This window comes from Rhipicephalus microplus, chromosome 3 (genome assembly GCF_043290135.1).
Source record: "Rhipicephalus microplus isolate Deutch F79 chromosome 3, USDA_Rmic, whole genome shotgun sequence".
Lineage (NCBI taxonomy): Eukaryota > Metazoa > Arthropoda > Arachnida > Ixodida > Ixodidae > Rhipicephalus > Rhipicephalus microplus.
In genome coordinates, this window is record NC_134702.1 from 69386960 (window position 1) to 69403735 (window position 16776).

Sequence of the window (16776 nt, forward strand, 5' to 3'; positions counted from 1 at the left end):
TGCAGCCTCGCCCCTGCGAAACAGCGTCGGAGCATCCCCAACCGGGAACAAGGCAAAATGTTACTGTCGCCGCACCGCGGGTAACGGCGTCGGAGCGACCCTCACCCCGAGCAAGGCACACGGAAGGTGTTGCAGCACCGCCACTAGATGCCGTGGTGGTCGAGTGCTGCGCTTGCGCAGTTGAGTCAAATATCGAAGAAATCATAGATGTCACCGAATGCGGCCATTTGCTCTGCAAGTAAGACGATAAGCAAACCTCTATCTCCTTCTATAGAGATTAAAGTAACTTGATTACTTCGTCGGTGAATACACGCCTATTCTCTTGGTGCAACTGGCCCCGAAAATTAAAGAGGTCTTGCAACATTTTTTCAACATGGCCTTAAAACAGCGACGATTGGTGGTCCGGGCTCCTGAGAGCATGCGAACCACAGATTATGGTGCTGCGCGCGGCCTAGAATTTACTCCTGATTCTCAAAATCCGCTCGAAATTATCCGGTCACTTAATTCTACAAATTATTTCACGCGCTCAAACTACCGCATCATATATCCAATATTGCGGCTATTAGATGATATATGCATCGTGAGCTGTATAGTTAGCGAGGCCGCCGCTGTAGGCCGCCACATGCCCACGTGCTCGCTCGCGATAACAGTGAAAGTAAGCCGCGCATTCCAAGAAAAGAAAGTGCCCAACGTCATGATGTGCGCGTGACGCAACTTCCTTGGCCTGAGCTATTCAACCTTGCTTAGCGTCCAGTACGATCTTCGGGACGAGGGAAGACAAAAGTACAACCGTGCGGCAAGTTTCCATCTCCCCTCGTACTTAACGGATTAAAAAAAACAATTAGCGGCAGTCGATTCGTGAGTCAATAAACTCATTTAAAAAGTCATCTGATGGTTATGAAAAAAGTGTTGCAGGACCTCTTAGAATGATCTGAGACTTTGTACACCTGTATGCTTAACGATGGCCTCTGGATAGAAACGTACATACATAAAGCGTTTCCATCCAGTGCCTGTGGTTCAAGATATACCTAACGCTTTGGTTCGTGGCAATGTTAACTACTTACTGTAATATCCAGCTGACTTCAGGGTACAGAGTTTAGCCTGAGGCATGTATCTTGCTTCGGCCTGCTCTTTCGTCGCGAAGACCCGAGGTCAAAAGCAGTGTTGATAACAAAATTGCACTACTTGCATGGTAAGAAATCATGCATCAAAAATTGCCATGTATTTCAAAGGAATTGGCAAGGATTAATGAAACTATGATTAACGAATATGACTTTCTCAGGGAAGAAGTAAAAAAAAATCATCACCCACTTTCCATAACAATTGGGCAGGGTTTCACCGCCAGCATGCGGCCACGGAATAATCTGCTCTTGTACGTTCTGCAGATTCTCGCCTTGTGCCTGGGGTTATCATCGGATGGATGGTCACCGGAAAGCCTGCTGCCAGTGATTTTGTCACCCGACGCCAATCAGCGCAGTCCTGAATTCTGCTGCACAGATGAATTTTCCTGGATTCGGTGGCCAGCTCAAGTTTCGGTTTCCGGTGCTTTGAACTACACAGTCAAATCGACAGCGACAGGCGAGGCCTCGAGATACGCCCCCCACGTTTACAGCGGCATTGGGCAGGGTTTCACCGCCAGCATGCGGCCACGGAATAATCTGCTCTTGTACGTTCTGCAGATTCTCGCCTTGTGCCTGGGGTTATCATCGGATGGATGGTCACCGGAAAGCCTGCTGCCAGTGATTTTGTCACCCGACGCCAATCAGCGCAGTCCTGAATTCTGCTGCACAGATGAATTTTCCTGGATTCGGTGGCCAGCTCAAGTTTCGGTTTCCGGTGCTTTGAACTACACAGTCAAATCGACAGCGACAGGCGAGGCCTCGAGATACGCCCCCCACGTTTACAGCGGCATTGGGCAGGGTTTCACCGCCAGCATGCGGCCACGGAATAATCTGCTCTTGTACGTTCTGCAGATTCTCGCCTTGTGCCTGGGGTTATCATCGGATGGATGGTCACCGGAAAGCCTGCTGCCAGTGATTTTGTCACCCGACGCCAATCAGCGCAGTCCTGAATTCTGCTGCACAGATGAATTTTCCTGGATTCGGTGGCCAGCTCAAGTTTCGGTTTCCGGTGCTTTGAACTACACAGTCAAATCGACAGCGACAGGCGAGGCCTCGAGATACGCCCCCCACGTTTACAGCGGCATTGGGCAGGGTTTCACCGCCAGCATGCGGCCACGGAATAATCTGCTCTTGTACGTTCTGCAGGTTAGTAAAAAACATTCCTATTCCAAATGCACCACGAGTTTCCGGTGCCTGGTGGTGTTGCCTTGCCCAAGAGCCTTTTGTGATGGAGTGGCCGAGTGCTTTGATGCTGCGTGTATGTTGGTATTGCTTCTGAGTGGGGACATTGAAATGAACCCGGGCCCTAATGATTCTGCAATGCAGGAGCTACTTAAAGGTCAAAAAGAAATACTTGAGGTGATGGGAACAATTAGAAAGAAGCTCGACGACTACATTGCTCTTACGGATCAGAGGTTAGACTCAATTGAAAGTGAATTAAAATGCCTTGCCGGTAAAAGTGTACAATTTGAACGTTGTGAGAAAACAGTGGATCGAATATCGGCAGGCATTGTTGAGATGCAAGTGAAACTCGATGATCTTGAGAACAGAAGCAGACGTAATAATTTGGTTGTATATGGGTTGAAAGAAAGTACTGGTGAAACAACTGAATCACTTCGTAAAACTGTTCTTGACGATATTTTTACTGCTAAAATGGGTGTCACCTTAATGAGTGTTGAAAGAATTCACCGCATTGGAGCAAAGAAGCGGGGGAAGAACAGACCAGTCATTCTACGGCTTTACAACTTTCGAGAAAAGGCTGATCTCTACAAAAATGCACACAAATTGAAAGATTCTGGCTTATCAATCAGTGACGACTATTCCAAGCAGGTGCGCGAAAAAAGAAAGCACTTATGGGAATATGCAAAATCAAAAAAAGCAGATGGTCACACAGTGAAACTTTCTTTTGATAAGCTTATCATTGATGGTAGGACTTACACTTGGGATAGCGTTGCGCAAGATGTCACAAAAGTAAGACGTTCGTGACGCGATAACAAAGAAGTGAGACAAAAGCCCCAAGGTGCCCGAGATATTGCCCTTCTGATGATGAATTGCCGAAGTGTTAAGAATAAAGCTGATGAGCTGGGTGGCCTTATTGGGTCAGTGAACGCTGACTTAGTCATTGGGTCAGAATCTTGGCTTGACGAAGCAGTTTCGAACTCTGAAATGTTTCCTTGCAATTTTCAAACATATCGAAAAGACCGGTCAAAGCATGGTGGTGGTGTTTTCATTCTTGTGAAGGATTCTTTGATGTCCGAAGAAGTTTTTATTGATAACAATGAAACTGAATCTGTTTGGTGCCGAGTAGTGCAAAGTAATCGTTCTAGTTTCATTGTTGGTGCTTTCTATCGGCCTCCTGTCTTTGAACCGAATGTTATGCGTCAGCTGAGAAAAATTGCCTGCACATTTTCTAAAGAATGTGTCGTTCTTGCTGGTGACTTTAATTTACCGGATGCTGAGTGGAATAACGGTAATTGTGTCTTAAAGTCTCAGGCAGCGACATACTGTGAATTGAAAACGTTGACTGACGTGCTCGGCCTCATGCAGTATGTTTCCAGTCCTACGCGAGGTGACAACATTCTGGATTTGTTGTTTTGTAATACCCCTGATGTCATTAATGAAACACACGTTATTCCCGGTATTAGTGATCACAACGCCGTCTTTGCAAAGCTAACAAGATCTCGGGTAAATACAAAGAAATGCGAATCTAGGAGAATCTTCTTTTATAGTAAAGCAAACTATCAGCAAATATCAGCTGGTCTTGAGCAACAATTTCTGTCTTTTGAATGCAGTGCAGACGAAGCAACTGTTGAGCAGCTATGGCAAGTGTTTAAGGAACGCATTACTGGGCTCATTCGGCGTCACGTCCCGAGCGTCTCAAGCGATAAACTGAGTAAAATAAAGAAACCTTGGATTAAGGGGCATCTTATTCAGCTTATCAAAAAGCGCAAGAGGGCTTTTTCCCGATACTGCCAAAAAAAATCCCCTGAAAATTTTAATAAAATGAAAGATTTGACATCACTTTATAAAATGGAACTGAAAGAAGCCAAGAAAAAGTATTTTAAGAGTCTGGCCGCTGACTTTTCTAATAAGAAAAGGTTTTGGAAATATATGAGACGATGTGGTACTGAGAAGGTTAGCCCACCAAACCTACGTTACGGTGGCGAGATTGTAATTGAGGATCGAGATAAAGCCACACTTTTTAACGACTTCTTTAAATCGGTCTTCCGCCCACCTACACAAGTGATTGTCACGAATAAAAAAGAACAATATTTGCCTATGGGTGAGATAGAGCTTTCATTCAATGGCATAATGAAGTTGTTACAGCGCATTGACGAAGGTAAAGCAACTGGCCCAGATGGCATATCACCAAGAGTTTTAAAACTTTGCTCTGAGGCAGTGGCTCGTTACCTTTATGTTATCTATAAAAAATCACTCGATGAAGGCAAGCTTCCTGATGATTGGAAAATAGCTAATGTTGTGCCAGTTTTCAAAAGTGGTTCTAAATCAGACGTATCAAATTACAGACCAATTTCTTTGACGCCGATTTGTTGTAAAGTACTTGAACATGTTCTTTTTTCTGCTTTAATGAATCACCTGACTTCAATTAAATTTTTTAATCCTAAACAACACGGATTTAGACAGGGTTTTTCATGCACAACCCAATTAATTGAATTCTATCATGATATAGCATCAGTTTTAGATAATCGAGGACAGATTGATTGTTTATTTTTAGACTTCAGAAAGGCTTTCGATACGGTATCACACTCTATTCTGATTCAAAAACTGCAGAACTTGAACATTCATCAAACCATTTGCCGTTGGATTGCGGACTATTTAACTTCAAGAAAACAAAAGGTTGTGCTTGGTGGATCTTGTTCGTGTTTAGTTTCGGTGACATCAGGGGTACCTCAGGGTTCCGTACTCGGTCCGCTTCTCTTCCTTGTGTTTATTAATGATATTTCGGATACAATTAGGTGTCGTATCAGAATGTTTGCTGACGACTGTGTGTTGTATACTGAATTGACCGACCAAACGGATTCCACCCAGCTTCAGGATGACCTTAATCACGTGGAGGCATGGTGTAAAAATAATGACATGGTATTAAACACGAATAAATGTGTTCACGTCAGTTTCACCAAAAAGGTTAATAGATTTACAAATCAGTACATCTTAAACAATGAAGTTATTAGGTATGAACACAAATATAAGTATTTGGGTGTCACGCTTTCTGAGGATGGGGGATGGTCTGAGCACATTGGCAATGTTGTAAGTAGAGCGGGAAAAGCCCTAGGCTTTTTACAAAGAAATCTTAAACATGTAACCAAGGAGGTTAAACAGGCCGCATATTATGCCTATGTGAGACCAATACTAGAATACGCCTGTCCTGTGTGGGATCCGTTTAACAAAATACATATTCATGAATTAGAGCGCATTCAGTCGATGGCAGCAAGATTTGTTCTGGGAAAATATGGCCGAACTGAAAGCTCCCGTTGTATGAAAAGAGAACTTAATTGGCAATACTTACAAGATCGAAGACGTAATCTAAGATTAAAACTATTTTATTCGATATATAACAATAAAACGGGCATTAATGCTTCAGATTATTTAAAAAAAGCGTATTATCAATCCTCCCGTCATGATCACAAATTTAAAGTACGGCCATACAACCCCAGAACGGATCTTTTTAAGCATTCTTTTTTTCCGCAATCCATTGTTGAATGGAACACGTTACCAGCCGATGTAGTTGGCCGCAAGACTGCGGATTCATTTTATGAGGCTCTGTGCCCCCCGCAATAATGCCTAAGTGGCGCTGCGGGTTTTGTTTCAAATAAAAAAAAAAAAACAATGGTAAGATGGGCTTATTTGTTTTTAAAACGTGACAACGGACCACCGAGCAAAGTTATTGATAAGTAAACTCGCGATCGCTATTCAGTTGCACGTTGTTTTGTTTCACACCATCAGTGTGACGTCGACGTCGTCTCTGCAGGGAGTGTGTTCACGCAACAGCAGTGGGCTCACTCACATACATCGTGCATTGCCCTGTCGCCACAGAGACGGGAGTTTCCTGTGACGCCTACATCCAAGAGTCAGCCCTAAAATCTGTAAGTACCTATACTGAGCTAAGCGAACAGAGCGAAAAAAAAAGTGGTCGTTTTTTATGACAGCTTTCGATATTTTCATAAACCATCTTTTGTGAATTGATATGACTGTAATAAAAAAGTACCCTTCACCAGATGCCTGTTAAGAGCTTTGTGATTCGCTGAAAGCATTTATGTGCCTTTTAAGAAGCACATTACAAGGATTGTTGGAAGTGGGGTTACTATTGGTATCGCGTGGAGAAATGGCACTGTCAGTTGCAATGTCTTAAAGTAGTCCAAAACCTCTTCACAGAGTATCCATAGAATAACTTTATTAGACTTTATTGCCTGCTGATTCAATCGTCGCAAAAACGTTTTCTGCATTATTTTGTTCTGACGAGTGCGCTGGAAGTTACACCGAGAGGGATAACAATGGATACAGATTTCAGCGAGGTACTTCATCTTTTCGCACGCAAGTGATGAAACACGGTCGCTCTCTCTATTGCGCTTTCTGTGCCCGAGTTTCAGCAGACTATGGAGCACGGCCCCAGCACGTTGCTGTACGTCGTGGCGAGGAGAGCATCTGGTCTAAACACCGCTCTTGATTTATGCGGGCTCTTTTCTTTTTGACAACAAACAACTGGAATCGGTAGCTCCGAAAAGAGTGAGCACTGGCCTCTGTATGCAGAGAGGGTGCCCGAAAAAAAAACATTGTAGCTTCCTGTGCTTCTAAGCTTTTCTTCCCGCTCAATACTAGAAAATTTCGCTGAGCCGTTCATAGCTGTGTCTGTAATCCGCAGGACGTGTTCTCTAACCAAACTAGTGGGATTGTTTACGATTCCTTCAAGGAGCCCTGTTTCACTATATCAAGGCAGCACTATCTCCCACTGGTAGAATATCAATATTTCTGTTGTACTCTGAAGAAAAACAAATCGATGCTGTGATGGAACTTGAAACTTAAAATGTAACGACACAACGGTTTCGAGGATAAGCACTGCAAACGCTACTCAGCTACCTTGATGAAGATGCCTACTTGATTTAAAAGTGTTGGTTTACTAAATGTTAACATTGATTTCATAGTGCCTTCATTGTGAAATGAATATGTATGTGTGTGTGTGTGTGTGTGTGTGTGTGTGTGTGTGTGTGTGTGTGTGTGTGTGTGTTAAATCTTATGTTTGTTATACCATTTATTCGAGTTGAACACAACATAAATTTCTCTTCTCGTTTTTTTGTACTTTGGACGGATCTGAACAAAAATTTGGCTGTATCCTTCAGGATCGAAACTAATTTCTATACCTTCAATTTCCAGGTGATGACGGAAGAAGAGTGCGCGATCCGAAACGAGCTGGTGAACTCGCCCATCATTCGATGTCCGATGGAGGGCTGTTCCGGAAAGTTCTCCGTCAGACCCGGAACGCGAAGACTCAACTGCCCGAAGTGCCAGATCGAGTACTGCGTCTCTTGCAGCTCGAACCACTCGGGCGTAACCTGCGAGCAGTTCATTCGTGGAGTGGCCGACGACGCACAAGGCTCGGACGTAGCGGACTATCAGGTGCGTGCTTGCATAGAGCACGGGAATGCGTGAATAAGGATTTTCAATACCACATAAAATACATTATTGGAACCACATATGAATAGAAACGAATGCCGGACACATTCGAGAATGAGTGTGTAAGTGAAGGAATAAAGTAACGAAGAAACAGGAGGAAGCATATGGATATTAGCTTATTCTTGGATCCCCTGGCTATACTACCCGCTGAGAAAAAGTCAGAAAGGGGTAGCAGGTGTGCTGTTCCAATGAAGACTTGTTTATTTCCTACCTAGAACCTCCCTTCTATAGACAAATTCCACCGAACTTGCGTCACGAAAATGCGGTGGCGCTGTCTTGGTAGAAAAACGACGCTCTGCCTACCGCAGTTTCTGCTGGGTTTTCAATGGTGCATGTGGTGTTCTCAGTCATGCAACAAAAAAAAAAAAAAAACGGTATGCCAACGGGCTGCGTCGTGGTTGGATGCGAGTCGCGTCACTCAACTTAGTTTCGTTTGTTGGCGCACATCACAGCCCTCAGCGCTTATAGCAGAAGTTACGCGTGGACATCGCTATAATTTTACCCATAATGTCGACATCGGCTTACCTGTTTTTACAAACATGGAATGGGTCTATATTGTCTTCGGCTAATGCGGGGAAGTCCTTGAATAAAGAATGAAAGGGAATAACAAAGATCGTTGAAAAAAAAAAAGGCTTGATAGTGATCGTGCAGTTTACCGTGAGGCACCTGCAGCGAGGCTTCCTTGTACCGGCAGGACCACCGTATAATCGTAATGACTGTGTTCCAATGTTCACCGTAGATGGTTAAATAGACAGCTAAATGGACAGCGGCCATCTGAAGTCCCATTCCAATTTTCACGTAGCCGGCAAAATAGACAGCTTCGAGAAGACCGCATCGTAGACAAATACGATGCAGGCTACTTTGCTGTCTAAACAAGATGGCGGCTTAGCGAATCACTCAGATGGATCAAATCTCACCGGAATGGCTGTCTGCACACAGACGCTTTTTCAAATGGTCAATGGGAGCAACATTTATGTGTTTTCCATTTCATCACAAAATAAGCCAAAAAATACAACTGTTGCGTTTGTTTATTTTAGCTTTCTCTTTTCGACGTGACGTGGCGCATCGTCGCGTAAAAGCCATCCAGAAGTGTTCCGATTCTCGGACAGCATAGGCTCGGTGCTGTCTTCTAAGCAGTCTACGTAGACTGTCTACGTGCTGTGAAAGAATTGGAACACAGCCAATGTGTACCCTCACTAGTAAGAACGCTTCAAGGGGCCACTCTCCAGGTTTGACAATTGTGAGCTGACAGGCATGATGTGTAGATGAGGCGTCCGCGGTCACATCTGCCAAAATTTGGAACGCTACGGGCCGCGGAAACGGGTCAAATTTCAAGATGAATGCTGCTCCTGTTTCCTTTTGTGGGTGCGCGCCCATGAAGGAGGACATGACCTACGCGCATGAATTGCCCTACGTACATGGCAGTGCAGGGACGTTTGTCCTCTGCGTAGACGACTGCGCTCTGGCGTTGCCCAACAGTGGCACGTGACATGGCGAACATTATTTAACAAGACTTGCGTAGTTAGTGTAATTTGTCACTTGAGGAGATTAATAAAACTTGAGATAAATAATGAGATGCAATAAAGGAATGTGCGCGTCTTTTTTTTTTCTATATTTTCCCATGATTGAAATGAGGTGTGGGGCTAATGTGCCGCCGTTTGGCAGGCATTCGTGACCTCGTGGTCAGCGCATCGAGCAGACGACAGCCGTGGAAACGTAAGGAACGCTCCTACGCGTTCACGCACTCACTGTGCTCATCTATTCTACCGCATCTAAGCCAGCGTTTCTCAACCATCCCGCAGAAAGACGCTGTAGATCATAAAATAACGCTGGTCAACAAAACAACGCCACTAGCGTGCTCGGGGGTTGGGCTTGGTCAGGCACGTCATGCTACGGGACCTCTTCGTCGGCTGCGCGGGGAAGAGATTTGGCTTGCGAAGGCTACGTGGAGGAGTGGCAAGGGTTTCGAGTTCGCCTCCTCCTATCCTCGTTTCGTGCCGCGTCTAAAAGAAAAAAAAGTTTTCACGGTTCGTAATTACCCAACTGAAAAAAAAAATTGTGGCATAATGCTCCTCATCAGACACTCAACTTCCACGGTCCAACTAAAATTTGTTATGGGGCCTGGCGAGTGGCCCTTCAACATAATCGAAATCAATGAATACTAGAATATTTCCACGCATGCTCCTCTCTTTCCGTGTTTCATGATGCTCGCCCATCGCACGTGTAGCTGGTGCCTTCTTCGAATCACGCCATAATGCCCGATATTATTCGAGATTATCTTGAAATCATTTCGTTTCATTCAGGGCACAAGCGCGAACAGATGAGTTGATTCTTTAAAACAAACGCAGCCAATAGCGATAATGCTCGAACATTTGACGCCGCATGTATGAATGCCGACCAGGATTCCTGTTTAGGGACCGCTTACCGCTCTCCCATAGTTGAGTACCAAGTACTCAAAATCGTGAAACACGTTTTTCTAAACACAAATCCTTATGCGGCGGCGTTTATCAACCGCGTCCACCGACGGATGGAGTCCACGCAGCCGCCACGCCGAGTATGTTCGCCTCGCGTGCCGAGTATGAGTGACGAAAGGCCCACGCTTCTACCGAGGTGCTACAGTCGGTGTTGCAGGTTTGTTCTGGCGCTAGAGTTCGGACATTCTTGAATGGGTCTGTGACCGGCTGTGGCTCGACTCTGCTTTGTATACGAAAAGGATATATATCGAAGGCTGCCTTAAGCCCCTAAGATCAACTAGCATCGCTTTCGGCTCGAATATTGTAAGGTACTCCTTATTTTTTTCTTTTTTAAGCAAGAGCTCTACTAAGCAATGCGTCCCAAAGTTGTTCATCGTATCGCGATCCCCTCGAGTCGTGGAACGCAAATTTTGCAGGCTTGAGGTCATGCTACGTGATCCCCTCCGGCGAGACGTCGCAGCTGTGCTCGCTTGGAACCTTTCTGCTGTGGTAGCATGTGAGCAGGCGAAAATTTAAAGTTCGCTTCGCATGAGCGCTTGGTGGATCAGTTTTGCCTTGGATGGTCCATTAGCCGAGTCGCTCGTGTGTGCGTTTAATGCGAGCCACAGCGTGGATCAAATCATGAAGCAGATATAGCTAACAGCCAGCTGCGAAATCAGCGGTGAGGTGGCACAGTCCACCGAAAAGCAGCAATCCGTAGCACGAGCCGAGTGAGCCGTGCCTTGTCGATGCCGCTGGATGATGTCCTATCTTCTTCAGAGAGAGATAAAGTCAGGGCGTCCCATTGGCTTCTTCGCATGTAAGGTTGTGTAGCTGTGAATTGCAATTATCTTTAGATGGTGCGCAGACAAGGGGGGTAGTGTATGACGAAATCGTCGTCTGTGGACGTATATTTTCGATTGCCACCCATATGCGTTACGTATGTGTGTACGTGTGGGTGGTTTTGGTAAAATGTGATAGTCTTCTTACGACGTCTTCTATGCCTATACGCACTCTCCAGTTCTTCAGTCACATCACATTCCGTTCACTTAGCACTAGAAAAATGGCTACTCCATTGCACTAAAAATGGTGTTAATTGTGTAAAAATACACCAGAATGTGTATAGGGTCTCCAGGTTACAGCTTTCTTTTCGTCTCCATGCCGTTTCGTCACTAAGACCCCCAATGCACTCATACGCTGCATTATTTCACAATGAAAGTTCATAATAACATTCGCTAGCACCCTATTGCACAAATAAGACGGCGGTCTCCCATGCGTAGTGTTGAACCCTCCTAACAGGTTACGTGTCTTGCCAATGCGGTATTCCCTGTAGTGAAGCCGCACGGATGATAGAATAATAAAGGAAGTGAAAGGGGTTGCACAGGGTAGGAGAAGTAAATGTGTTGACTACAAAACACTATAGCAACGTGCATCCAGAGTCAGCTTTGCTGTAGGCTATCAAGCCTACTGGGACCACTATAGCAATGTTGTTATAGCTTATTCGAATTCCAGTAGTTTTCCACGATCGATAACTCGAGATAACTTCGCCGCTCAATGTCCTCTTGATGCTGGCACATGAGATCAACTTCGCCTTTACGATGACGTGGTGTGAGTAATATCGGCAAGCAAGCGAAAAGTGAAGAGGTATTGTTAGTGAGAAAAGTTACCGGAACGACTCGGGGAACGCGTGATGCAAGGTGCGATTTAAAAGTTTGCCTCAGAGTTCGGAATTCTTTGACAAATTTTCGTAAATTTTCTTCAAACAGCTTAGCACTGATTGAGAAAGAATGCTTTTGGTTCTGTGCGGGCCTATAGTGCTCGAATCATGTCACCGAAGACAGTGTTGAGATCAATGTTCGTGGAAACCCTGCTGAAAGGACGACCAAAAAGCTAGACGTTGTAACACTTAAAACAATGCATTATGACGCTTAGAAAACATGGCTACAGAGTTTCACAAGAGTTGCATTTTACTCGCATAAGCAGCCTGGTGGAACTCATCGAACAGAAAGTTCACTGCGGAGGAAGACTCAACACAAACGCCTGTGAAACACGCATTATACTGTGTACAAAAACAGTCAGATAGGGGCACTTAACGTAAAAATAGCATATAACAATGACGTTTTAGTTAAAATATGCCTGCGTTTCAGAGTATTCAATTAAATGGCCTTTCGCGCGCAGCAGTCAACTGAGAAGTTGCAGCTGTATAGGCGATTTGTCGTGCCTGTTTTCGTTTTGACCTGAAATTTCGAGCTGTTTCGATTTCGATAATCACCACCGCACCCACGTCATACACCTTTTTCTTCGGAGCGAGTGAGGCTGCATGAAAAAGATCCCGACATTAGATGCTGCTAATACGCGCAGGCACGCACACAGAAACATACACACAGATAAGCGACACGAACAAAGCGTGCGGCTGCATCGTCGACCTTTTTTCCATTGAAACCTCAGTGCCCCGAATCGGAATTTCGCCACACGCCCGCAGGGAAGATGTCGAGGACTAAGAACGAAAAAGTACGTAATCTCCATACGTGTGATTGCAAAACCCGCACGCGTCACTTATGCATGTCTACACATTAGTATAATAAATATAATCATAATTGTTTCGTTTCAGTCTAGCGGCCGTAGCACGTCTCCTCTTCCCGGAACACCTGCGACAAGTGAAGAGGAATCGGTGGAATGCGACGGGTGTTTGGCCGATGCCCAACGCGAGGAAGTGATCACTGTAGAGCAGTGTGGACACTTGATCTGCAGGTGAGACGCGCCCTTGTGGAACGCGTGCTTGCTAAGTGCGGAGCGTTTTGCTGTGTCGCGTTACGCTTTAGAAAATACGCCGTCGTTGTCCCTTGGAGAAACGCCCCATGAGCAAGCATTCTGAGTGCGCACTCTCGCCCAAAAAGTCTTCTTCTTCCTGCTCTTCGGAGCGCCTTGGTGATGATCACTTATCTTGATCAGTAAAATACAATTAGTGCGCTTGGTGAAACGCAGGCAAAGCCACGTATAAAAATAGAAAACAAATGGGAGCGTGCACGAAATAGTTAAAACAGAAGAAAATAGGAATAAAATTCGAAACAGACAGACAGAGAAAGGACACGATAAAGAGGAAGGAAGAAAGAAATGAGAATAGCGAAAAAAAAGCTTGTAAAACGAGAAAAACAAAGAAAGAGTAGATTAAAGAAAAAAAAAATCGAAGAGAAACAAAGAAGGCAGCCCAGCTACGCACTTCCCTCAGGCTTGGTGTAGCTGCTTTAATTTTTTTTTTCTGATCCGTATCGCTTGCGTGAATGAGACTAAACATGGGCTTAAATAATAAATCAAAAGCCAAACCAAAGTGAAGCCTTCTTTCGCAAACTAGGGTTACGATATTTGCGAAAACTGTGGAGTATGTTGAGATTCGGAGGTCATGAAGGCAAGTAGCGAGGGTACACAGAAGCGGGGAGGAGCGATGCTGCAGGGTGTGCTCCTTATTTTCAGCCCCCACCCCCGTTCCCCTCCGCTACTGCCCTTGGTTTTCGGGAATGACAGTTTCGTTTCTCATTTTCACATCTCATATTTAAGCAAGACAGTCTAAATATTGTTACGTGGTCGCGACGTTAACAAAGACAGTGGTGGCGTGTGCAAAATAAAACTATTTATTTGCCCGAACTTGTGGCCGGGAAAATGGAAGCTCCAACTACAACAAGCAATACGCGCTGTACACAGATGTCGTTGAACAGAGCGTCGGCTGTCGATATACTGATCTACAGCAAAGCGCGTCGGTATTTACACATGGGGAAGCGAACATTCGAGAACTATCGAATGAACTACTCTAGATCGTTAACAACTTTTTCTAAGCACCACACCACACAGCTCCGCTGTTCGCGTTTGTGTGTCCAAGCCTAACAGATGGTTCTTAAAATATCGAATGCTCCGAGATATTCTGGTACGGTTCGCGTAAGGCATCATCTGCACGTGCAATAGGGCGGTGACGTAAAACGTACATAGAAAGGGGCGTGTGTGGCGATATGCACACCGACCTGCGTAGTAATCACATGTTTTACCTTCTAAGAAGCCTGCTACGTGTCAAGTCACGGAAACCCGCACCTGTTTTTCATGATCAATAATACTATAACCTAAGAAATGGAATTTTATAAGAGCAGCAGTATTTCGTTCCTGAATCATGTTTTCATGGTCTCTTTCAATGTGAACCAACTCGCAACGTGTCGTGAGACCTCTTTTTTTTTTTTCTGCTTATCGATGGCCAGTACGGACGTGCAAGCTCGCTCCAAACTGGCCGTGCCATAGTGTTGATGCTATCTTGGGGTTTTGCTATTCACTGGCATAGGACATCGTTAATAGGGGACCAATGAGATGTGAACTGACGCGCCACAAAGAAGACAGCGAAAAACTTACGCTCTCTGCAGGCTTACCTGAACGTCTCATGCAGTCGTGCGTTCTACGATTCGCTATGAAGTGTAGTTTACCGCTTTTATGTACTGGATAAACTGAGCGCTAATTGAACGTTGGCGCCACTGGCAGCGCTTAGGACGTATTGTGCACAACGTGGTGGTGTTTTTGATATTTGAAGACACTCTTGTTCTGCTCACTAACCTAAGTGATTGCGGTAGCTTTCTTTAATAGGAAAAATTAGCGCTGCAATTATGAATCGTCTGTCCGTATCTCTTTGGAAATTCTAAATTTTCTCTATGACCCTTGATTTTTGTGTTAATTCCATAATTTGTCAATGTTTGGCACCCCCATACGGCGAAATTCCAAGGACGCGGCATATTTCAAGAAGAACCTTCAATTACATCGTGAAATATAATTTGAACGAAAAAAAAATGGCAGCATATCCACGGAGAGAATGATGGAGAGTGGAGCGAAGAATTCGTATGTCCATTCGTTCTTGCTTCCGTCCGTCCATGCGTCCGTCAGTGTGACCGTCCATGCGTCCATCAGCCTGTCCGTGCGTGCGTCTGTTCGTGCGTCCATCCCTGCGTTCGTCCATGCAGCCGCCCCTGCGTCCGTTCATGCGTCCATCCATGCATCTGTCTATGTGTCCGTTTGTCCATCTATTCAACACTCCAAGTACCACCATCTCGCATCTTTTCATCATATATTCCCCATATAGAAGCACCGCCATCCAGCGGACATTCCAAGGACTAAACGAGAGGTGGCACACGCACACTTTCTTACGGCTTGCGCTTCGGGTCCACTTCCCACCTTTAACCACCTCCAGTTCATGGTATATACTAGTTCACTGTATTCATGGCACGGCGGCCGAACGCTCGCTAAACCTTTCGAAAACCAAGGAGGTTACGCCCAGCGAGTATGACGTAGCAAACTTTTTCAGTCAGATAGTGCTCAATGTACATGCCCATGGCTGCTAATGGGTAATGAGAGGCGGAGAATTCGGCATTTACTTTCTTACGGCTTGTGCTTCGTATCTACTTCCTATTTTTAACCACCTCGAGTTCATTCATGGTATATACAAGTTCATTGTATTCATGGCACTGCTGCTCAACGCTCGCTAAACCTTTCTAAAGCTAAGGAGGTTACACCCAGCGAGTATAACGTAGCAACCCTTTCTTGTCAGATAGTGCTCAATGTACATGTCAATGGCTGCTAATGGTGATCGCAGCCTGCGCGTTAACTAAAGGCCGAATGCTCCTGTCTCTCATTCCCCATTATCAGCCATTGACATGTACATTGAGCACTATTTTTTATTGTTCAACAACGCACAGAAGAAGTCTCTCACCGGCACCACCTTGGAGGTCAATGTTATACTTGTTACATACTACGGGAGACGAACGGGTGCCGCTATAAGGAGCTTCGCCTCTAAGAACTTTGCTCTGGCAGACACTTTTATTCATTTTTGTTAACGAAGAGCCTATGTACCTGAAATGTTTCGTATCTTGTGCAGGGAGTGCATATGTAGAAACACAATTGAGATGACTGGGAATGCCGCCCTCTGCCCTGTCACCTTAGAGGACGGGAGCCAGTGCAACTCTCCCGTACAAGACTCAGCGTTTCAACCGGTGAGTATATCCAGAAAGAAGTGCCGAAATAGTGAAACAAACAAACAGCAGTACCGATGAGGATGAGAGCAGATGCGCGCATACAAGTACCGAGAGGTCTTGAGGTACAAAGTTGCACAATAAGCCAGAGGCGGGCGCGGTTTGATCTCGCTCGAGTCATCTTTATTCTCTCATGCACATGTAGGTATCTGGTACAAACCAAGCATAATATGTGTGCTTGGCTGTGTACAGATGAAATAGCTTGCTTGTATGTTCTTCGTTTTTGCACAGAGTTTATCAGGCTTCTCAAAACAGCGTTGAACAATATGTAGTTTCCCGAGACAGAAATTTTGGCGTTTAGTTTTGTAGTCATGCTTTACTGATTTTTAAACTAACATCTACTGCATCCCTATCTTGATTCGAGACGCGTCGCCCACTTTGCAGACAATATGTGGCTTCCCTCTTTAGTCTATTACAGTGTTCTGCAGAGTTCTGAATGTTCTACCGTATTGCAGTGGT

General features: G+C 45.0%; 1 protein-coding gene across 3 annotated transcripts in view; it reads left to right on the plus strand.

The window, feature by feature from the left end:
- Positions 1-16776, plus strand: part of LOC142803775 (uncharacterized) — a 94752-nt gene that overhangs the window by 13940 nt on the left and 64036 nt on the right. For all 3 annotated transcript variants that reach the window (XM_075889744.1, XM_075889743.1, XM_075889745.1), the window contains exons 5-7: positions 6-238; positions 6112-6226; positions 7512-7754. In XM_075889744.1, the coding sequence (XP_075745859.1) occupies positions 6-238; positions 6112-6226; positions 7512-7754 (591 nt within the window). The remainder of the gene's footprint in view (positions 1-5; positions 239-6111; positions 6227-7511; positions 7755-16776) is intronic.